Source organism: Trematomus bernacchii, unplaced genomic scaffold (genome assembly GCF_902827165.1).
Source record: "Trematomus bernacchii unplaced genomic scaffold, fTreBer1.1, whole genome shotgun sequence".
NCBI lineage: Eukaryota > Metazoa > Chordata > Actinopteri > Perciformes > Nototheniidae > Trematomus > Trematomus bernacchii.
In genome coordinates this window covers 1,383,035-1,408,238 of record NW_022987547.1, presented here as the reverse complement: position 1 = coordinate 1,408,238, position 25,204 = coordinate 1,383,035, and the positions used below count along the sequence as shown (strand labels likewise).

The following is a 25,204-nucleotide window of genomic DNA, read 5'->3' as shown; positions in this document are numbered from 1 at the left end:
CTACTGTTTATTGTGTAAATTGAATTGAAATGTGCTTTAAATTGACATTATTGCTGATTTCACATTGATTCAACACATTTGCAAACTATCGTGTGGTGGAACAAACAGTTTGCAGTCTTTTTAGCGCAAGTGTTCTGCTTGAGTGAACATTTGTGTTGTTGTGGTTGTTGTTGTTGAACCCTTCAGATCATTCTTTTTCTCATCTCTTGTCATAGTGTCTAAACTCTGATTATCTGCTGTCGATGCCGCTCTCAGATTTCAGCCTCTGTGGCTCTTGTACCACTTCACACTACGTGAACTAGATGAAATCAGACATGTTTGAAAACATCTTGTCAGCCTGCAGAGCCAGCCTGTCCACACCGCTGGATAATCTCACCAGGTTCCTGGAATGGTCAAGTCAGGTGTGGAATTACTGTTAAAATCATCTGTTGTGACCTTGGCTCTGAGCACAAATGGGGTTCGGTTGTGTAATAATCATGCGGAGATTGCGTGGGCTGCAGTCTCTTTCTCTATTTTTTCCATCTCTTTTCTCTCTCACATCGCCTAACACTATAATAAAGTCCAAATGTTTGCACTTCTACAGTTCAAATCCAGATGTTTCTCTCTGAATTCATTTTAAGTGTAAGGCAGATATCTGAATTTCAATGAAAATCCTCATTATTCACGTTCAATAAGTCCATAACAAAGCAATTAGCACACAGGCGACTTAATTGCTGCGAGCCATTAAAGCTGTGAAATGACATGTTGAGATAGTGTTGGGCGGTGGGATCAAACTGGGAACATGATTTAAATGTAATTGCTCGTTATTGAGGAAATGATCTGCAGTGTCTCGGGGGTTATCAATCAATAAAGATATGCAGGTGAGGAAGAATCACATTTAATATTGACTTCGGAAAACAAGGTACCTCTTTGCTCCTTAATATCCCTTAATTCTCCTCCTAATATATATCTTTTTAATTCTAATTGCATGCCGGTTGCTAGAATGTGCAGAAAGTTCACAGCGGGAGATGGGTGCTTGCAAAGGAATGTGAACTTACTAATGAAAACACAAATCTCACACACTCCCACGGCTTTAAAACCACACTGATGGGAGTGATATGAATGTAGAGTTGTTGCTAGTAAAAGGAAAATAAGAAGAAGACAAGTGTGCTCGTAAAATGGACAGCCAATGAAGACTGATGCCTGCATGTTGTAAAGATTTCCCATTGCTTTCATATGGAGAACTTTTTTTCTTAAATGAACTGAGTATTTCTCATTACCCTCATACAGTAATGGGTATATCGAGTAAAAAGCAAACTGTGAAATACACTCACACGAGGGAAGGAAGGTGTGGATCAACACGCTACCAAGCCAAATTACTGGAGCTCCATAAAATCTGCTTAAAGGGGACCTATCATGCAAAATGCACTTTTGTACGTCTTTTATACATGAATATGTGTCCCCGGTGTTCCAGGGAACTCACCAAGTGTCAGAAAACACAACCCTCTCTATTTTCCTCCATACCCAAATCTCTAAAAAAAGGGGCTGCAACGGATCTGATAAAAACTGATCCAGATTTGAACACTTTACTGACGTCAGGACAGTGGCGCTACGGCTATTGGGCCAACTCCACCAATCAGGAGGAGACAGCCACGGCCATTGCCGTTTGAAAGCGCTGGAGACGCTGTAGTACATATGCCAGGCCAGTAGATGGTGCTGTTCTCACAGAATCAGCCCTTGCAAAAACAGAGCTAAAAAAGTGCAAATTGAGCGAAATGAGGCATGGCTAAAATGCATGATCTGTTTGGTATTTTGAAAAAAAAAAAGTATAAATATGCCTTATATAGGTATGGCCCTACACTATATTATTCAAATATAGCATGATAGGTCCACTTTAAGATACAGTCTGTGCGGCTACAATAAACCGACAGCATCCCATCCTCCAATCTCTGCTGCTAGTCGATATCACAGGCAGCCCTAGAAAAATGTATTAAAGTGGAGGAAGAGCTGATTTTTTTTGTTACTCCACTCTGGGAAAAAGTGAGAGAGAAAGCTGCTGAAAGAAATTGGCACTCTCACAAACCTGGATAGATTCTGCACAGTTAATTAAGATAAAACGATTCAATTCTGAGGAGATCGAGGCAGCGATTCAGTGTGCGCGGCACGTGGAGGCCATTCTGATTAGCAGCCAGCCAGCGCATTCCTCGTCATTTTGATGCGAGACAATCTTTTGCATTTTCAATTACACACTCCAACAGCCCTCTAACTACCAAAACCAGACTCATTTGCATGATTGAAATATAATTATGGTGTGGCGAGAAAAACGCACTTCTGTTTTGGTTCCTGTTACAATCCTTTGCACCCACCCTCCCTCCTGTTTTCTTGCTGAAATCAATCTCCGGTGACGGGTCCATAAGCAAATGCACCGGGAGAAAAGTTTGACACGGAAAATAATGGAGCTTTGCAGAATGATTATGAGTATAGGATAACTTACCGAACTTATCGACTCCTCTACAGAGGACTCCCTGCATTTCTCATTATTGCCTTCAACTTCAACACATCAATTAATTAAATTACAATTAGAGCCGATAACTTTTCTAACACAAACCATCTGTTTTTGTTTGAACACCTTTGCCAAAAGTTTCTTGAAAAGTGTTAGTAAAGTTGTAACTTCTGTGCAGTTAACTCCACAGCAAGTCCTCAAAATCAAAGTGGAGAAGGGCAAATATATTAAAAAAAAAATACATTTGTGGAATGCAGAGGAAATCTTTTACTGGATATTTATAGTGGGACTCCATCAACTTGGGCCCTTGAGTCATCTGTGCCTCTGTAGACAAACACAATGCATACACGACAGCTACTATATTAAAAAATGGGTTTATTTGTGTGTACGAGGAAGACAGAAGAGGGAAAAGTAAGAAAAGAGAACATTTTGACATATAACTATTCTGCATGCCCCTCTCGTCTCCTTCGATGCTTAGTCAGGAGATGTATAAATAGAAGCAATAGATGTAGACCAGATGGCTGTTATGACACTGTTATATGTTCTCACGGGTCACTGAGCCACCCCTGGGCATTAGTCTGTTGTCTGGTAGCAGCATGCCGGTCATTTCCCTGCAACACACACTCTTGTTAAGGTGAAGTTTTCTCACCTGAGAAATAATACCACAGATGGTATTAACGCATCCTCTCAGCCATTAGCAGCTGGACCCCCACGTCCACCATCAGTCAGGAGGGGGATGCTCCATGTTGTGTTTGAGTGTGTGTTTTTTGTTGTCTTGCACTATAGGTTAGGATGTTAATGTTATACTCAATGAGCTATTTGCTGCTCATTTACTCCCCAGCTGGTGTCAGCAGTGACCCGTCATCAACTGAAGAGTGGAGAGCCCAATTTGCTCGAAACATATGAGTATTTACATGAAGTGAAATATTAGGCTTGGCTATGTCCTCCCGCACACTCTGGAGTGAGGTTTGAGAGCAGAATCAATAACGGGTGGGGGGAAAGGCATTGTGGATGGTTTGAACACCATTTGTTCAAGGTACATTGTGGATTGACATGTTTCTGTTAGCACAGCCTTGTTTGCTCCTGTTTGTGTTTACCTGGCAAGCCAAAAACAAGTATAATCTGGCTATTCAAGTTTAGTTTTTGACCATGCATCAACAGTATGTAACACATGCTAACTCTCAGAAAAACATCTCCTTACTGTTGTCCAATGGGATAAAAGATATTATGTAACAAGCCATAACTTCATTACTTGGTCTCCTTTAACTGTCCATAACCCCTGACAATGTTAAACTGGATCACTAGAGAAGTATATGCAAACAAAGCACTTTTGGCTGTTTAAAGTGTGAAGTTCTTACTACAAACATACATGATGCTCAACCAATGACCCAAATTAAAAGACAAAAGTATCCAATGATATGCATCTGCCTATCCAAATGAGCCAAGACTTCTATGCCCTCCACCCTAAAGTTGGCCTATCATGACTAAAGTAAACCGCTAGAAGCTAATTTCCTATCATGTACTGGACAGGAACCAATGACTTTTCAAATACTATATATCTACTTCAGCAGTCGAGGTTATTGTCGTTGTAATGTGCTGACTCGTAGTTTGATTCTGTTGCCATCTGTGCAAACTCAACAAAGCGGCGAGAAGTGCTCTAACAAGAGGTGGTGAACAATCTCTTCATTAACACAAGAACATCCTCCATATTCTGGATGCCCTCTGGCGATCCACACTGACCTGACTCAGCAGCAGCGCACTGTGATGCCCCATCACTCTAAAGTCAGCTAGTCCACTGCAACAGCCACGACTCCATTTTACCCAGAGATACAGGCAGTTACTTTCTTGAAATAGTGATGTAATGAAGTAATTTGTTCTTAAAGGTTCCCTATTATACTCTTTTTCACCAATATGTTATAGGTCTCAGATATATACAAAACATGTATCTAAAGTGTTTGGCTCAAAATACCAAACAGATCATGCATTGTAGCATCTCATAATCCCCTCTGTTTCAGCCCTGTTTCAAAAGTGCTGATTCTCTGTCTGTTACTTTAGATGAAAATAAGGAGCCACTCCCCACGCCCCTCTGAGAGATATTTGGTTAAAAAATACACAATGGTGCTCTAGGAGGAGATTCAGGTGATAAGGTGGGGGGGGGGGGGGGGGGGGGGGGGGGGGGGGTGTTACCTTGGTTGGTTATTGGCTAATGGTTACACAAGCCAACAAATCATCATGACATCATAAAGTGGCCAAAATCTGATCAGCTCATTTTCAGACAGGTTTTTATATAAATGGATCAGAACAAAAAGAGAGCGAATCTTTTTTCCTGAACATTTCAGAATCTCTTAACACAGAGGGGACACATGTTTATGTATAAAAGACATGAAAAAGTGGATTTTGCATAATAGGTGACCTTTAACATGATGTATTTGTATCTTTGTATTGTAGACTTCCCGTATGTAGCAGATATCTTCTTTGTTTTTAAGCTCTTGATGATATACTATAGTTGAAGGGCCATGAAGACAGAGAGGATGCAACTGTTCTGGCCAGATTTCAAATCAATAATATATATGTCTTTACTTTTACTTTGGCCAGCATCATAGCCTTTGTCTTAGGAGTTCACAAACGTTTTTTTTCATGCCAAAGACATCCAAAGTGCCTCCAAGGGAGAAACAGATATCTACTGTTCAAAACAAAGTGTGATCTGTTTGGCAGTGGCATTACATAATGGTAATATAGCTTCATTTCCTATCATTACTGTTAAAAAGATTCAATTGTTTATTCTCCAAAAGTATATATTTTTTGTCTTATATGCACTGTCCTTAAGTAGGATTTTTTTAATACACCATTTCATAATTTATTTTCTGTTTCTGCAAGGAGATCTTGAACGAACATTTCAGCAGCGGAAACAACACTCAACTTTTCCATACAACCTGTGCGACATGAAATGGAAGGTAGAGAGCCTTTGTGTGTGTGTGTCTGTGAGTGTTTGTGTGTCTGTGGTGTTTTTGTGCATATCCTCTATAGAAGGATGGGAGGGCTAAATAAAGACTAGATGCAGAATGTGGACCGGCTCTTCCATTAGTCCAAGTGACACAGCCAAGGCCATGTCACAAACATTATAAACAGAGCAGCTGTGTGAGTGGTATCCGAGAAGCACCATCACAGAGTATACCTGTGGACAGTGTTATTACTTTGTGCAGGCACTGACAGACTAACGGCCCGTCCACACGGCGGCGTGCGTTGAAGCTTCAACGCTTCTGCCCATTCACTTTGAATGGGGTGACGTCACGCTTTGCCGAACTGCATTGTGGTTCCGTCGCTTCGCTTTGCTCGCTTCAAGAGTAGAGCAATGTTCTACTTTTGAAGCTTCGACGGAAGCGTCAGCCAATCAAATCATATGCCAGTACAAGCTCTAGCCAATCAAACCGCGTGCTTGTGTGTCCGGGGCGGGAGATCCATGTGATTGGTTGTTGGTCGAGTTTCAGACACGCCCGCCGGCAAGCTTCAACGCACGCCGCCGTGTGTGGACGCTGCGTTAAGGGAGTAATGGTTGCGTGAATCCAGCTGGCTCTATAGATGGTTTCCGGCACTCTTGTGCTGCAGGGTTATAGCTGTTTTCTTATATAATCCTTTGTTCATCCGTTGTTTGTTCAATTTATATATTCCAGTTATGGCTGATTGTTTTGCCCTAGCTAGTTTGTGGCTTGTTGGCAACAGGAAACAACCCCATCATAATTGACCCTTTTCAGTCCTGTCTATATTAACACTCTGCCCTCCATTAACAGGTATGCGACTTGGAAGCCGGCAGAACCTCAGTGAACTTTCCCCTTTCTTTTTTAAAATATGCTATGTAGGCTTAGGCAATATTACGATATTGTCGTTCAACAAGATTTTATCCACAATAATGAACCTCAGTGTCCATGATGGCAGAAAGATATTCAATTATGCAACATCTATAATGACTTTTGCGCTATCTATCTCCTTCTCCTGCTTTCATTATGATGCACTGCATTGATTTAGTGGATACAAAATAAGTAGCTAGCATTTGTCTGACGCTGTACATAATTGATTTGGATATACGCATTTAGAATACAGTAACTGGATAAGTTACCTGAGTCAAAAGTTATTATTGTGAAGATATCCTTTCATTTGATACCGTAAATCTTGTTTCTTGAAGCTACATTGTCTTATTTGTCAAATTTAGCAAGTAACTAAGTTAAGCAGGACTTTTGATTGGTCAATTATGTCTGGCTGAAAGATGTGGTTCAGGGATAATGACTCTGATGATTGTTTGATGAGATGTAAGCAAGTTTCATTTGTTCTGCAATCTGCTTCTACACTGAAGTGAACCGGCCTCTTCAGTGTATTGCAATCACATCTTTAAAATGCAAAACAGAAGCCAATAGCTGCTGAGATCTAATGGTCTCATTTGTTTGCATTAATTACACTAATGTCTCAAAATGAATGCGCCAATGTGTTAGTGCTGTGAAATTGCTAAATGCTGCAGCTTTTTTAAAGTTTTCTGTTCTATTTAAATGTTCAATGAAATGCTCACTGACATCGATAGACACCCATGAGCGGTTTCTCAATCCATCGGGCCATAAGTTTAACTTGTGATTGGAAGAAAAACACTAGAAAAAGTATTTAAATGACAAATTAAAGACATCAGAGCAGTTTGTGCACAGTAGTTTCCATGCAAAGTAAGTCCTCTTGGCACCTCTTATTGTGGCTGGCCTTTGTGTGTGTGTGTGTGTGTGTGCATTAATGTGGGAGCGATTGCCTGATTGTTTGAATAACTATGCAAGACTGAAGACATATGAGTGTATTTGTATGCATGTTTCCTGATGTTTCTTTGTTTGTATTCACATGTTGCACATACTCAATCATGTGTGCAAACGCATCCAAACTCACATTAATCATAACTTGTTTTGAGCGAGCTGTTCCCATGATGGACTTATTTCCCTTTCTATTGCGAGGAGAACATGCCGGGGGCATTTTAATGTTCCACCTCCTCAACATTCCTCAACATTCTTCTTCATTACAATGCCGCAATACCGCAAACATGACCTGCACCAATAAAAAGTTCCATTAATTTCATCACGGCCCAGAATAGATTTCCTGCGATCCTTGTGCTGAGGCGGCTTTCGGCACAATGCGACGCACTGATGCTGCACTAAATTATCATACAAAAGAAATAAAGAAAGGAAAGAGTAAGATTTCTTTTTAACCCGGCCCCTCATCAGACGCTCGTGCACACACAACACAGCTGCATCAAAGCAAGAAATTCATTTATTTTATTTTATGCCTTATTCAGTCACCGCATGCAGTCCCCAAGTTTATGAAAACACACATTATAATTAGTCTACAAAGACTCACTGAATATTCAGTGGTCCACATCCACTGTCTCTTTCTACCACAATGTGGAATGAAAATAGATGAGTACATAGCCCAACATTGGGACCGATTTTTGATTAGCTGAGCCGAACACTGTGCGGCACAAAAATAGATTAGAATACATAATGCAAATAGATTCTTCTTTCCTGCCCTGCTTTGAAGGATGATCTATCCAAATGTATTACTTCACTAATAATATATAACGAGCTTGTTTGAAGAAAATGCTATCTTTACTGGGATAATAGATTCGGCCACATTAAATCAATTTCTCAGTACAGTTAAATGAGTCTTCTTTCCTCATCCCATCGTGATGCTTTTATGTGCGTTATTTAAAAACTGAAAGAAGGAAAGGGGCGTTTTATTGGATTGGAGAAGATTTGGCCCCCGGCAGCCGCAGCATCGGAAACAACACAAAGCACGACAAGCACTCGCTCAGCGGCCGCTTGTCAGTGTCACTCCGCCCACAGGCTGTGTGCCCTTCACTTTGTCCCAGCTCCCAGTTTGGGAAGGTGTGCTGGGATTATGTACAGAATGCTATGCTCGCTGCAGGGGCTTATACTTCACAACCCCAGTCTGATTCCCATTGAGGAGCCTGTAATACCACACCTGCAAAGCCAGATAAGCTCTCAATCCTTCCTTTTATTCTAGAGCTATTATTCTCCTGTGTAATATTACATCAGCAAAAAAAAGAAAATAATCATTATGAAAGAAAAGGTGCGAGCAAATGGAAATCAGGCGACAATGTACGATGTTAATATTCATACACATACCCTGTTTTGCATGGTGTTAGCACTGCAGGGTGTGCTTATTCATCCCCAAATTTTGAACAGTGAAACTTAATCGGCGTGCCGCAACGCAAACATTATAATCAACAGGCCGATCATTCCTCTGACAGGGGGAAAAAGATAGAGTGTTCTTTTTCTATAATATTGCAGACGGGGGTGGTGTGATGGTGCAGAGGTAATTTGACAGCAGGGATAACGGGTGTTCATGATTGATGGCTACTTCTCTTAGTTTTTTTTTCTCATGATTATATCCACTGCTTCTCTTTGAACAAGCTAACCTCAAACAGTCAGCCTTAAGATTCATCCACTGACGGCCAAGCTCAAAACTCTTGGGCAATACAACCTAAACAATATAAATGATGGGGCAATCAGTAGTTGTCTTTGGACAAGTCAAGTTTTTTTTTATCTTCAAAAAGGACTTTATTTTTCTCATACACAAAAAAATGTATGCTGCAGCACCTCTTTTCATCCTCTGTCTGAAACCAGAGCCCAGTCTGCTCTGATTGGTTAGCTGGCCAGCTCTGTTGTGATTGGTCAACCAAATGGAGATTTCCAGCCCCTTAGCCCATCATAGTGATGTCACTTAATTGTGGAAGTAAGTGAAGTAGTCCAATACTCAATATCTTTTTCCTTTTTCTTTGTATGTACTGCCAAAATGTTTTCCATATTTTATTCCTTTTTATTCCATTCTATTTCTATGTAAATACTGCTATATTTGACTATAGTTTTTTATTATTTCTAATATTTTTTAATGTTATATTTGATGTGTGCACCATGACATCAAGTCAAATTCCTCGTACGTGTAAACCTACCTGGTAATAAACCTGTTTCTGATTCTGATTCTGATCAAGGAGTTCCGGGTAGGAGAGAAATTCCCTCTGGAAACATTGGGATTTTAGCCTTTGTAGACCATTTACATGCACCAAAACATACTGCATATAACAGCAAGCATACATTGGGACCGTTTCATTTACAATAAAAAAGCAGACAGAAAAAAGTGAAAAGTGATCCCTCCCTGGCTGACACAAATCTGGTGTCCTGACAGGTGATAGGGTCCGAAATACTAACTGTATCTAACGGAGGCCGGCCTTTGATCTTCTTCCTGACCCACTCAATTAACCACCCCCACCCATTACTAAACCAGAAGAGTCTTTAATATAGCAAAGTTAAGCATGAATTTAAAAGCAGCATGATTCCATTTCCTAGCTTTGATGAGCAGACAGTGCTGTGGCGGTGGGAAGAGCTGGCCAGGAAATGTCAGGTCATCAGAATCCTGTGATTGCAGTGCTCCCGTGGAGAGGGGTTCAGGGGGCACCGAGCACAAAAACATCTCTAAATGTAAATTCAATCTAATGAGCTCACCAGGGCATCATTTATTCAAATCTACATATGAAAGAACCTCTGCCCCGTACGACATCAGGATGGAAGTGGAAGTAATTAGCTTTACAGATTGGAGGTGTACCCCGTTGCCAGGAAATCCAACCTATGAATTGCAGGATAAATATTTACTGTGCAAACTCAGATTCATTTTGGACAACAGAGCAATCATGTTTTGAAGATAAGTAAACAAATTAATAAACTACAGAGAAATTAAGTGTTTGATGCAAGAGCTTCATGATAGCAAGTTTCCTCAGTGTGATAAAGGTAGTCTGCACATATCCGCCAGTAATTTAATTAGCATAATTTGGCTTTAAAGGATTTGCCAATGTTTGCCTTCTCAATGTATTTCAGAATATGTAATCACTCTTCAGCAGGGATTTGCAATGCTTTTACTTTATATATACCGCTTTTGACCTGCTGGTGGCGCTAGAGGAAAAGACTGAATCTCAACAGATTCATGCTGAATACTGATTTTTAAGTTTTACTGTTATATTTCTTTGGTTTTATTTCATAATAATTACATTACATTTCACTTGTTAGACGCTTTTATCCAAAGCGACTTACATACTCAGTACTGTGGACAATCCCCACAGGAGCAATTTGGGGTGAGCAGGGACACAACGACATGCTGACTGCAGTGGGGTTTGAACCTGTGCTCCCCTGATCCGAACACCAACGCACTAGTTCACTGCGCCACACGCCATCATTAAATATTTTTTTAAGGCTTTCAATTTTTCAGTTAGACAGAATTATGAAGGATAATAAAGACAGAATAACTGCAGCTCTACTTGATATTCTGTTAACAATAACGCCACTTTTACCAACCTGTAGGATGTGCCCTGTGTGTATGACATTGAGGCAGGGAAATCTGTCTTTTCTAAGTGTTGTGGTTTTAACAAAGGAAGATCTGCTGCTACAGATAACTTTGTAGGACAGACAGTCACTGCTCGGAGAAGATCTTTCTGATCCTGCACCTAGCGTGTGAGATGTAGAACAAAAATTGTAATGCAGTACAAAAGGAGAGCACGGAGCATACTGTACTTCCTGTTGTTGTCTGCTGCACGTCAATATATTCCTGTGTTTCTCAGCTCTTTCACACTCCAGGGACTGGATTTGTTTTGGTCGAAAATAACATTCATGACCTGAGCAATTAGAGAAATGGCATGTTGTCAAGTGAATTGGAGCTTGCCATATTATTGTATTCGCTTCAATAAAAGATAAGGAGAGCTCCACAGAGATAATGATATATCCCCAGCCTATTTTTATATGAAATGACTTAAGAAGAATACCACAGTCATTGCATCTCCAGGGAACCCATCAAGAGATCCCACATGGGGACTCAAGTAGGATGAGAAGCTAAAAGAAAATGAAAGCTCTAATGGAAATCACACCTCAGGCAGGGAGTGTTAGCGTGAGTGGACCATGTCAGTCCAGCCGTCTACCTCATCTGTTACCTTTAATAAAAGTGGCATGTGTCCCTCATTGCCTATTGGAAAGTGAGGGGCCTGTATCACTATATTCATGGTAATTAAACACACACACACTGGCTGAGAGAGGCACAATTACCTGCTGGAAAATCCTGGCACTCAAGAGGCCCCGGACCGGTACCAAGAGCCCACAGAAGGCTCACTCACTCAGCTCCAGGCCCACAGCGAAACAAAGGGGATTTCATGTCTCTGTTAAATCCTTGGGCTTTGGATACATTTCGACTCCCCCCTTATATGGACCCTTTTAAGAACTGATTTATCCCCTATTACTGAGGCACACGGCCCAGATATGGCCCTGGGCACGCTCAGAGCGCCACACTATATTGCTCATGAGGGAAACGGGGACAGGATGACTAAGTAAGAGACATCGTAAAATCGCTGTTATTGCCTTGGATAGGGTGCAGGCACGTGCTAAGCGCAGATTGAAGGCACTCAAAAAGCACATTATGGCCTATAAGTGATCAGATATTTAGGGTAAGCTGATCAAACAGTTTGCCAATCCCTTCAAATCTCCTAGGGGTTGACAAATGTTGGAACAGCGTCCAGATCATTGAAAAGCCTCAAACATTGAGGCACAGATTTTGTTCTATTTACATATAACTCAGAATCCCTTCAGAGAGAGAAAATTGGAAAATCAGATCTCAGCGACAAGCTCTGCCCTCTTCATTTTGTCTGTCAGTCGGACGAGTCAAAGCAACCAGGCACTGGGTTGGACATTTCTCTTCTATTTTGATTGATTCTGGTGAGAATGTGCGCTGGTTGGTCTGGCTACAGTGGTAATTAAATTCTAAGGAGAAGTAAAGGCCACGGGTGGCGGGAGGGTAAAAGTAATGAATGTGTGGAGACGGAGCGGTGGATGCAATGGACAAAGTGGAAATGTGGAAGAAAACATCTTTCAATGGATTACGGAAATAAGGCGTGACATACGGGTCAGCACATTCAGCCAGACAATGCCAAGAGAGCTGTGGGGGAATACAATGTGGCATCAAACAGCTGAGACACATCTTAAGAGTGACGGACAAAGAGGATGAAACGTTAGGTCACTGGTGGCAGAGGCCTACGGATAGGGGTCATTTAAACTGATGGGGATGGATGGATTTGTAGCATTTTATATGTTATATTTGTTTCGTGTCCAATTATTCAAAATGGTAACTTAATAAATGTGTATGCTACTCAACAAACACAAGATACATCACCAGAGGCTAAACAGAGCATCCTATCAGGTATTTAAATAAAGAAATAGCCTACAATAGTAAAATAACTTCATTGGAATTGTATTCATAATTTGACATTTGGGGAATTACACCTATGTATTGTGTTGCTGAGGGTTGGATGAGAATATGCTAATCTAATAAAATATTCAGTAAAAAATTATCAAATTGGTTAAAACATTTAAGAAATGATTTACTGTACAATATTCTTTGATTGAACACATTGTACACAAAAGGCACCGATATAAAAAAAATGTATTTTAAAGTGCAGTTTTCTATTGATGCCCTTTAAGAAGTTGACAAGGCAATGACGATATAAAACGATACTTTGTGTAACCCTATGCAGCTACAGCCAGTCAGGTAACTTAGCATACAATCAATGTGGGGGGGGGGGGGGGGGGGGGGGGCTGCTATCCTCGCTCTGTTTGAAGGTAATGGAATGAGACTCAGCATCTCTGTCTCATATTGACTGTATTACATTTAATTTGTTGTTGTTGTTGTTGGTATATTAAAGTATCCAGATCTATACCGTCAGTAAAGAACATCTTGATTAATTTTTCTCTTAAATGTGCCAATTATATTTTTCTATTTGTAAAGAGTTTTGGTCTTTGATGGAGGAAACTTAGACGTGAGAAGAGAGAAGACAAAGAGGTGGAGATGAAAGGGGAAGAAGAAAGATGATGTGAAGGTGAGGGGGGGGGTGTGGTAGGTAGGGAGAGAAGTAAGAAAATATGATGAGAGAAGGAGAATATGAGAGGATTACAAAGAAGAAAGACCGGAACCACATTTCTGAGTATTGTGAATCTGATTACAGATAAAACATTTTGTCAGGGTGGGCCAAAATAGAAAAGCTGATTCTTTGTACGTGAATACATACACATCCAATAATCCCTGCACACACACACACACACACACACACACACACACACACACACACACACACACACACACACACACACACACACACACACACACACACACACACACACACACACACACACACACACACACACACACACACACACACACACACACACACACACACACACACACACACACACACACTCAAAAACAGATTGTTCTCATTGCGTGATGACATCTGTTCCACTGCTGCACAGATTACAGTTTTCTGACCTAATAGGGCCTACCAACTGGCCATCAGCACATTTAATGTGAACTAGAAATTGACCAATAACAGTTTATTAAGGCTGCTCACTATTTTGATCTCAGGTCTGGCCTTAAGCCCACAATTCGATCGATATCTCGGGACTCATTCTCCTCGCCAATGCTTCACCTGAACCATGGATAAATACAGCCACTGCAAAGCAATCCACACATGCCCCTAAAGCGTGTTTCTACACAAAGTTATATACTGTTAAAATGTCTCGAAGCAACTGTGGACTGTTGGCACATTAACATATAGAATAAAAACTGCTTTTAGTTGGCATTGGCTATCAGAAGCTTCATGCACAACTGCACATTTCTGATAATATGATATTCAACACAATTATTATGTTTAAAAGGAGGGTATTTTAATCTACAGTATTTATCAGAATGGTTGAAGTGTGCAGACTCCACATGACTTGGCTTACTGCGTCAAAGTATCAACACCTATATGGTTATAGGTTTCTGAAGATGGAAGTCCCATTGCTAATACATTTTATTATTGGCTGGAGCTCTCGGCAATGTTTACCTCTCTTGAGGCAGTGTTGCTGAAAATTGGAAAGGGAATTGAGCCTGGGTTTGGGAAGTGCATTCCTTAAGGTGCGGAAAAGTTTCCCCTCAGGTTTCAATTCGGAAGTGTCTATCAAGTTTGAAATTAAAATTCACCTGTCCGTTTTCTGTTGTTATGCTATAGGCAAACTGGGTGGTAAATCAGTCAATGAGGAAGAGCTCTTAACCTCAAAGGAACCAGGTGATGATGAGACAGATAGACAGATAAATAGATAGAAAGAGACAGATAGACAGACTGACAAAAAAGTTACCTCAATGGCTGTCAGACCTGAAAAAGAGTCAGGACAATTTCCACTGCTGTCAATCATGTTTGGACAAAAAGGAAAAGGTAAAAGCTTCCTTCTCTGACCTGAGCAGCTAATGGCTCTACAAAAAAAACCTCCAATCGACACTGTCATCATCTCTACATTGGTACCTTCAGCATTCGCACTCTAAAGTGACACAAAATGGCAGAGCTCTCTTCAGAAATACAAGAAAGGGAATTATATAATTGGCTTTCTCCGACAACGAATCGCAAAACTTCTGCACCACTCATCCGTAGAGCGATGCAGTGTGATGCCATCTCAGCGGGGGGGTTAAAGCCTTGCCGGCGCACTTGTAGGAAAACGAAAGCGCACGTACTGTACCTCCACTGTCTTGTGGGACCAAAGCTGGTGAAGCGAGAGAAATATGTGATCTCTCTCTGTCAATCTTTCCCGAAAGGAAGTGGCAAAAAAATGATAACATTCTCTCTTGGCTCTGATTTAGGAGGTCCTTTTTTCATTTCCCTCTGATTTGCTCTGAGTGTTCTGTTAGTTATGCTAATTGTATCTGGACCTCCCATGGAGTGCGATCCTTTCCCAGTTGGATGGCTGTGAAGTTGTTTGCCCAAGCAGATGAGTGTGTGTGTGTGTGCCTCTGTGTGTGTGTTTACAGTGCGCAGCTACCAAAGCTTGTCACCAAAGCTTTAGCGATGCTGCACACGTGCGTTTGTGTGTGATTATGTGTGTCGGGGTGCATCAGCACGGATCTTCATGCGCCAGACATGGTTGGGCACGCTGTATTCCCAATTCTCCAAACAAGAGGAAAGTGCGTCAATGTTTCATCTTAATGCTGTCGTATATCGATTATATTCTTCTTTTTATCCTTTCCAGCTTTGATCCGTTTTGTAAAGCAAAACCTTGGGGGAAAATAAAGAGACTTTTTGCATCTCTTCTCCCCCACTGGATTACATCCTATGGAATTCAGGGGAATTTAACGAGACATCCTATAACTGAAGGAATAAGAGTGAAATCCCCTCATTTGTCATGCTGTCTAAAGCCTTTCTGAATCATCAGGTTCTCACTCAATGTGTGCTTCAGTATTTTCATATTGAAGCCCCAGACCAGCCTGGTCTTTTACAGGCATCATCAATAACCGCTTTAATATAAAACTCAGGCTTTACTCATAAAACCTAGGTAGCTTTGCCTGCTACTGTAATTTGTATTGGTGTATCCCACAAATTAATTTCTATCTAGCCGAATCCATTTTTGTAAAACAGAAAACATAAAGAGTTTAAAGGGTCTGAACAAGGGGGGTGTCAGGGTGGATGGATGACTCGAAATCCACCAGACTTTTACCCAAGAGACCTCTGTTGAAGTCTTGTATGAAAGCAGAATGTATTTATTTCTCAAATAACTTTTGTACTAAGTTACGGCAATTCCGTAGTTACTTACTTATTCCTACCACATCTTTCCCATTTTTATAATATTTTTAACCCAAAACAGTCTTTTCCTAAATATAATGAGGTTGTTTTCAGTGAAGATGGAAGTTTATGTTGTAAATATGTTTTATTAATGCATGTAACAATAAGAAAATTACATTTGCTCAACATTTTTAGCAAAAGGCACAAAAAACTAGGAATACATTTTTGTAAACAGTACTAGCCATTTTATGATGATCCATTGCACTACTAAGTGAGCGCCCACATCTAGAAAAAAATCAAGTGCAGCGTAATGCCTGTAATTTAAATTCCTTGCACAGAGAGAAGTGATGGAACGTCCTTGTACAGTACAATCAATGCGCATCATCAAAGTCATTTGCTATCAATCACTTAACTCACACAGCTAATGACATCAGCTAATGCCATTAGCTAAATAAGAGTGAACAAAACCTTGCCATCCATATTAGTCACTCTCAATGCCTGCCACTGTTTATGATATAATGAAACAGCCATCTTTTCCAAAGTGTTCTGTCTGTATCCCGGAGATAACACTACGAAGGTCTACTTCTGTTTGTATCAAATTATATGGAATGATTCAATCCTTGGAGGTATAATATGTTCGTATTTGAATATTGGATGCTCAATGCATTTTCCAAAAAACATAAGGTCTACAAGGTGGATTTATTTCAAAGGGTTTATTAGCAGGAGGCCAAGATGTGCTTCAAATCCAATGAATCCATTAAAAGTGATTCATTTCCAAAAAAGGCATATAGTGTAAAAAAAAAACCTAAGAAGAGCTGCTTTTCTGAGTCATCATAACTCATATACTTTAAGCCTGTGATAGAGTTTAATTTTTTTTCCCATTACAAATTCACTCAGGATTTAAGGAGAGTGCAATAAACAACTCTAATTATATTCCTTATACTGTATATCATCAACTACTGACTTGTTTTCTCCATCTCCGGCTTCAATACTGTATTCCACGGTTGCCATGGTAAGGCTTTTTACATGAACATCCTGCTGTCAGGGGAGAAAGCATTTCAACCCAACCCTGTCACCTAGAAATTACATTTATACACTACTAATTACAGCAAGGGCATTTTGACAGAAAGATAATATAAAGCTGTCCCTTTCAAATTAACATGACGAGTACATTTTATAATTGAACGCCAAGACGAAAACAGCTCCTATATTTATGTGTACTGTATGCGCGTATAAGAGAAGAATGGATTTATTTTGTATTGTAACTTGAAGTATTACACAGCACATATTTACCCAAGTGCTGGAAACAACATTGGCAGTGAATATATTTCAGTAAGAAATACCTATAAAATGTACTTGGCAAAACATTTTTATGTATAAACCCATCTTTACTTGTGGACGTTGAAAGACAAAAAAAAACCTCTCCTATAATCTGACAAACATAACAGTGAGTAAATAGCTGAATCACAACTCATGGTGAGATATATTATTCATAATCTAGTAGCTACTGATTTTTTTCAAACGTTCCCCCGTCTGTTTACTTTTGATTTTGAAGCCGCACATATCAATATATTTATATTGACAATGGATCAAATAACTGTCTGCCCTGAGCAATGCGCTGCTCATAGTGAAAAACAGTCAAAAATGGATCCCTCAGTATTGATATGTTCTTGAGAGCGGTCTAGGTTTTTTTCCCCAAGAGTTTTTAGGCTCTGCTTTTCAATGTCCAGCCTTATCGTCCTCAATTTGTTGCAGCAGTATCAGACAGCTGATTCAATACCACAACATCCACATGGCAGGCGGGACATCATGCTTTCTAAAACCCAGATATTTCATCCGGCGATGGTGGAGACCAAAACAGAGCTAAACATTTTGGGAGGGAATATTGGATTTCTATTCATAAGGTTGACAGACAAATATGTCCAAATGAATGATTATGTTTGGTTACATTGGGATAAGCTCAGGCTTTATTGTGTTCCAGGGCTATATGTTTGACCTATGTACTGAATAGATTGAACTATAATGAAATTCATCATAGAGGTATAATTCAACACTATACTACAACTCAGTGATTACATGAGAAGCTGCCCCTATACTAACAAGGCTGTCATGTCCTCATAGAACTACAAGTGGGTCTGTTAAATAATTAAACCTAATTCAATTGACTTTATTACAGACCACAGAATAGGGTTGCTTTTTAAAGCACCAGAAAATTGGTCACATTTTTACTCGACGCTGTTTCATTACATGACCTTTTACTTACAATTCATATGATTTTGTGTTTGTTTGTTATGACACATATAATATGACATAAGGCTCCCTGGTTCAGCTTTTCCTCCACTGCTCTCGGATGCCTTTTTTAAAATAGAGTGTAATCCCATAATACACCATTTCATGCAGGGAAATTATTATTATTATATGTGTGTTTTTCTAGAGGGCTCTTGCTTTTATGAACAAAATGTGTTCTTTCAAGTGTGATAAACTTTGACTTTGCCTTTGTACATTATTCTGTTTTGGGAACAACCCACGGTGTTTAAGAGACTTAATTTTGGCTTCCCTGTCGTGGCCTCAAGTGACATATCCAAGTTCTCGTTTTATGGTAATGCTTATTACAGCTTCTAGAAATGCCTTTTGACCAAAGGGGTGGGACCCTTTTCATGATGTTTTCAACAAAGTCAGCTTATTCTATAGGCCTCTCCTTTTACTTTGAGCAGAATTTGCTGCCCAGAAGTACCGAGCCAACCCTTCTCCCCTGAATGAAAGCAGAAGATGCTCACAGCCAACAAGTAATATCCTATGAGACTTTGCTCTCCAAGCAAGTTTTGATTTCAGAGCCTTAATGTGTATTCCTCTCCACTAACATTGGCATATTTTAAGTTTCATGTTTTTTTGCCTTTTTCGACTGTTAAACAATTGCTGTAAAAACTGAGGTATAACAGTTTAAAGAATTACCTCGGTCGTGTAAAATCCCCCGCAGCCTCAAAGGGTTTTCAGATGCCGGTCAAGGCTGCACTGGTTATTCAGAAGAACATTTTTTTTGTTATCTGTTTTTTTTTTTAATACAGATCTGACCTGTTACCAGATTGAATTTGAATTTACTTCCGTCCCAGTTCATTGATGGTGATTTTGAAAACGATTAAAATGGAAAATGTTACTTTGAAAGATGCGGCAAGCATTTTAAATGAATTGCCTGTCAAGTGAAAGAAAATCAATCAGAATAACAAACATTGCAAACTGAATTGGCTTTCAGGGATGAACTCAACAAGATAGCCGTTCATAAAACTGAAGTGGTAAGAATCACCCACCAGAAACAGTATAAATGTTCCAGTTTCTGAAGACATGGTCCAACAGTGACACAAACTCGATGACAAACTAGGGATAAAGAATATTAGCAAAACACTCATTTTCTCCGTCTCTGTTTCTCCATATTTTATGTATAATAACTGAAGTCTTGACTATTCAGGAGTATAATGTTGCTCCAGTTTCTCAGCCTCTTTTTCTCCATTGAAAATTGTACCATTAAATAACCCAGTATCCTAGAAATGATGTTCTTACACCTCACAATTTGCCAACACTCAGTTCTGATGCAGGAGGAGCCCTTTATGCTGAGAGGCAGAAAGTGTGGGTGTGCAGGTCGGGATGCTTGATAAACGTGTAGCGTGTTTGACTTGAATTTAAATTCACCTTCCATCCTTTAAATAAATCCTTACCACAATCTTTCCTTAAGATTGATCAAGTGATTTAGCTCCCTAATCTTTGAATAACGCATAATTGGACATTCTGCAGATTGGAAAAAAAGTGCACTATAGGGTTTATTAACAATAGGGTTTAATAAACAATGGTTGTATTAGAGTACTTTGCCATCTACATCACTCTGACAAAGTAATTAAACTCTGGGGCTAAGACTCCTAAACGCTGATCATACATATTAAATTACCAGTTGTTCTCGAATGCCTCGGGCTACGGTGATTTTGGTTTTGTGTGTGTCTGGGTGTGTGTGGGAGGGAAACCAAGAGAGCTATTATTAAATTAAGGCTAAATGAGTTTTGGTTTTGGAACTTTTCAACTATCCTCCCCATGCAATGTGCTCTCGCTGGGTGCCCACACATACTAAAGAGCAGGTGAACTTTGAGTAGGAATCCTCCCACTCTTGTTAAGCACAGCGCCCTGGCATTCAACTCACATTACCAGGTGAGTAAAACTATTCAATACAATGTACATTCCCAAAGATATTGAAGTGACTGTTATTTTGTATATATTGATTATTGTGCTTTTATCTTAATGTGTGCATATATGTATAAATGTGTCTGTTCATTGTGTATATATAGGATATACATATTTTATAAATATTTGTATTTTTGTATTCGGGATTGTGGGAAACGGTATTTCGATCTCTCTGTCTGTACACACAAACTGAAAGATTGACAATAAAGTTGACTTTGACTTTTGACATTTTGGGTTGCCATATTCTGAGCCCAAACTAATGTGAATGATCCGTTTGGTTGGTGCAGTGTTAATAAATTCATGAAGTTTTCCAATTCTGAAACTTTTTTTCTATATGACTAAGAGATGACAATCCTCCAATCTGTTATGTATAACAAATGCATCCCATCCTATCATACCAGGCTATATGGAGTATTTCCAAATGTCCTGATGGCCAGTCTGACAGAACGTGTGTGCAGGTATCCTCTACAGTATGTGCCTGTCAGTGAGCCTTTCAAAAAGACAACCTAGAACCTCTCGGTGAAAGCAATCAGATGGCTGGAGAGTTATAATATCCTCTGAGGGGCTTCCCCCCCGGGGGGTTGACTGACAGGATGGAATATTTTGTTATTCCTCTGCAATTTCACCTATAAAGATTAAGTGGCTGACTATAACCAGTGAGATATGGATCCATCTTTTTCCAACCTGTGTACTTCGCCTAGTAAAAAGACACACTCACCTGATATTTTTGTAACCCCAATTCATATTTAAAGAATTATTCCAATAAACTATATTCACCCCATATTTTCGCCTATTGCTGGTACAAATCTAGTAGATTGGGGCCAGTATTTACCCTGTTTTTACTTCCCAAATTAACACTGGAGTAACACATTCACTCTTTTACATTATGAAATAGGTAGACGGTTGATACAAACACAAATTAGATAAGAAGACTACGTCAGAGAAGAAAGCTTTAGGACAAAGACTGGCAACAAAAGGAAACTGCTTGCATGTCTCTGTAAAGGTTAAATACATGTCCCACCTGCACATCTACAGCTCACTAATTAAGACATTGTTTCTTGTTAGTTTAATCCATTAAAATCCAAAAGTCAATCTTGGTGTTACGTTCAATTTAACCCTCTCTTTTGATCCGCACATACAATATCACCAAGATCACCTTCTTCCTCCTACGCAACATACTGTAGCTTGAATAAGGTATTTTTTTTTTTTTAAATCTGCTGTTGATGCAGAGATCATAATTCACGCCTTTGAATCATCCAGACTGAATTATTTGTATGTTTTGGCTGTGATGCCTACTGTGTTCTGGTACTACACATCTTCAATGCCTGAGAATGCTGCGAGACTCTAAACTAAAACTAGGAACTTTAGCCACATTACATCTGTTTTAGCTCTCCTATACGGGCTTCCTGACCATTTCAGATCAGACTTTAAGGGGCTTGAATTTACTTACCAAATGATGTGCAAGCCCATTCTTTCCTGAATCTCCTTAAATCTAAAACTCTAAAATTAGGACTCTCTTCTCTCAGAGTACAGGGTTCCTGTCTGTCCCCAGAGTGAAGAAGTTAAAGCCTTTTTTCCTATTATACTGCCTTCTTATTGAATAATCTTCCAAAGAAAATCTGAATTCTGTTGTGGCCTTTCAAACGCCATCTCTTTGCTTTAACTTTCAATTACTTCCCTATTCTTTCATTATCCATCTGGCAGGTCAGTCTCAGTCTCAATGTATTATTTAAGCCAGGTAGTTACAGTCCTTGTTTGGCCTGCCAATGAGAATAATATTAACTTCCTGAAAGCCACCGTGTCCCACAAGAGTAGCTGTGCAGCTCTCACTCACTCACTGTCTCCATTCCCTCTCCCTCTTTCCTTCTTTAAACTCGGGCTTCTCCGTGCTGGACCAGCCAGAGAAGAGACTCTCTCTGTCTGTGTTTCATTCCACTTATCAGATCTGGATCTCCATCCTCCAGGATATTCATCTTCATTCAGCCTCTCTGTCTCTTTCTCTCTGTCAGGTTCACATACCATGGCCAGAGTCATGCACCGTTTGCTGTTCTCTTGTGGGAGGCATCACTGCACTCAGAGTGTTTGTGAGCTTTTGTCTGAAACTTCATGCTTGGAAGGTCGCAGACACACGCTTGTTCATGTTCGAGTTATGCATCCTTTTGGTCATGTGGATTGACTGTATTCTATTACGTTGGTCTATTCTGAACACAAGATCAATTGCATGGCTGTCTATCCTGGGAGAAGGATACATCCTCAGTTCCTTTCCTAAAGGGTTTCTCCATTTCTGACCTGTTAAATCGTTTTTGTTGGGGGGTAGGGTTTTTCTTCAGCTAAAGTGAGTGTCTAAAGCCCCTTTCACACCAACGCGGTTCCCGTTCTAGCTCTTCTGGTTCGGAACCGGTTCTTCTTTTCAGCCCCCGTTCTGTTCACACCGCCCAGAGCCCGACTGGTGCTGCCGCGGCTGCGTCATGATGTCACGTTTATGTCGCTGATTTTTTCCCCAACGGCGCTCACAACAACAACAATGGGGGACTGCGTTGGGTCGATGATCGTTTTGCTTTTAATCATACGAAGCCAGATTAAATTAAATAACTACTTCTCAACCCTTGTACTTTTCTCCAGAGTGCCGTGGTTCATTGTTTATTAATGTGTTTCAGCGGCATTTACCGAGTGCTGTTATGAAAGTTTCTAAGCTAAACTGACTATCTTAACTTGTTGCTATCCTATTGTGGCATAAGCCGTTTTCTACAGGCACATTTTACTGGCGTATTTTTCATTATGATTCTACTTGTGATAGTCGGACATGACAACCTGTGCAGCCCATGTATTGATTCCATCCGATAGCTGCAATAATACAAAACAAAACGTCTGCCTGCTCTCCACAATGATCAATAACAGCGAACAGATGGTCAAAGTAATACAAATAAATAGAATCACACAAAGCCTGGTTAGTGTTGCCTGACTTTATAAAGTGTGTGGTTGCGTTCTAGTCACTTTGCTCAGCGCTACTGCTTGTTACAACTTTTATTTGCCGTAGGCTACTTGCCATAAACTGTTGCTCAGGTTGATCCCGCCCCTGCCCCCGCCTCCGACGTAAGCGGTTCTTGCTTCTAGGCCGACCATTTTTTTGGAGCTTGGCAAGAACCGGTTTTCGGGGAAAAGAGCCGGCTCTGCTGCGGTGTGAACAGGACAAAACGGTGCTTATCAGGCTCTATCTCCGAACCGGCCCTGGAACCGTGTTGGTGTGAAAGGGGCATAAAAGGACAAAGGAGGTTGATTGCTGTACAGATTGCCAACCCCCTGAAGGAAATGTGTGATTTGTGATATTGGCCTGTATAAATAAAATTGACTTCACTTGGCCAGCCTCTTATGGGGGGGTTATGTGTGGGACCATTTCATGGCTTGGTGCATTGAACATAGTGTTGACACCCAAAGGTTGACAGATTAACTGCTAAAAATCTTGAACGTGGCTTTTCTCCTAGTTATTATAAAGTAACAGTGTATTTGTTCCTTGAGCAAATATTTTGCTTCCCCAACCACTTCTGCAGATCAAAGCTTTAGATTATGGCTGAAATGTTTGTTTTCAATCCGTCATTTAATCTGACTGCTATTGATGCTAATGGACCATGGTTTAGAGAGGCTGCCTAAATCTCCCAGATCTCAACGATGGCATTTTAAAAAGATATGGGACCATAGACAAATGGAAGAATGGACAAATCTACACAAATAAATAAATAGTTTACACTAAATGCACACAGTGTAGCGAAATGATAAGATGTTTTGCAATTGCCTTTGATTGGCAGGTATACACAGCAAGGGATAAACACCTATTTTTCATACATATGCATTTTTCTGTGATTGCAGGTCTGTGCAAGCCCACGCAACTTTCAAAATCATACATAACACCCAAACATCCATACTCTCAGAGGCAAATATTTACAACACCCCAGAATGTATACATACGATACAGGTGCACACACTCAGAAACACACATATACACATAATTCACCCACACACACGATTTTTTCCAAGTACAGAACTGCTAAAACTTGGCAAAAATATGCACTTCCCATAGTTTTCTGGGTTGTGTCTGCAGCCTGTTGTTGTTCCTGGTGCTCCGCAGTGCCATACTCTCTCACACACACACACACACACACACACACACACACACACACACACACACACACACACACACTGCATCCCATTAAAGTGCAGCTACAACACCCCAAAACCCACACACTCCGCAGGCAACTGTCACAGTTCATTCATGTTAATATTACAAGTCATTTTGTATTCTGCCACAGCAGCTTACAGCTAATTATATGTCTCATAAATCATATATATCCTCAATAATTTGCATTTCATTAAATATTCCACACTGAATAAAATCACTCTATAAAAGGTCGATGCATTTACAGTGGCTCTTATTATGTGACCATTACCTTTAATTTCCATAATTCATGTTCGGGCTGTATGAACAGAAGCGCTCGTTGACATTAGCTAAGGTTTCTCTGGGGGTCTTACCTGTGCAAAGGAAGAGGAGCGCGGTGATTCCCACGCACAGAAACAGTCCCATGTCTCGCCTTGGACCCATGTTTATTCGAGCGAGGGGGGGGGGGAGATGCCGCTGGATAACTCCTTCAGCAGAAAGCCGCACAACTTTGCACGTAATTTATCCTCTGTGAGCAGTTCTCCATTTAAAAAAAAAACAGCTGTATTCCGTGCGACACCACCTGCCATCACAGAAACGAACGCACGGTCAATATATTCCACTAAAAACACATTTATATAGATTTTCACATACTAAATCAACTTATCACATGGCTCTTTCTTGCATTTTT

The 25,204-nt window shown here is 40.2% G+C and overlaps 1 protein-coding gene across 1 annotated transcript in view; it reads right to left on the bottom strand.

Moving 5' to 3' along the window:
• The window catches only part of si:dkey-112m2.1 (transmembrane protein 132C), a 126,941-nt gene extending 102,001 nt beyond the window's left edge, over window positions 1-24,940 (bottom strand). Inside the window, exon 1 of the mRNA XM_034123365.1 lies at window positions 24,888-24,940. Coding sequence (XP_033979256.1) covers window positions 24,888-24,939 — 52 coding nt within the window. The 5' untranslated portion in view covers window position 24,940. The remainder of the gene's footprint in view (window positions 1-24,887) is intronic.
• Between the last annotated feature and the right edge of the window lie 264 nt (window positions 24,941-25,204).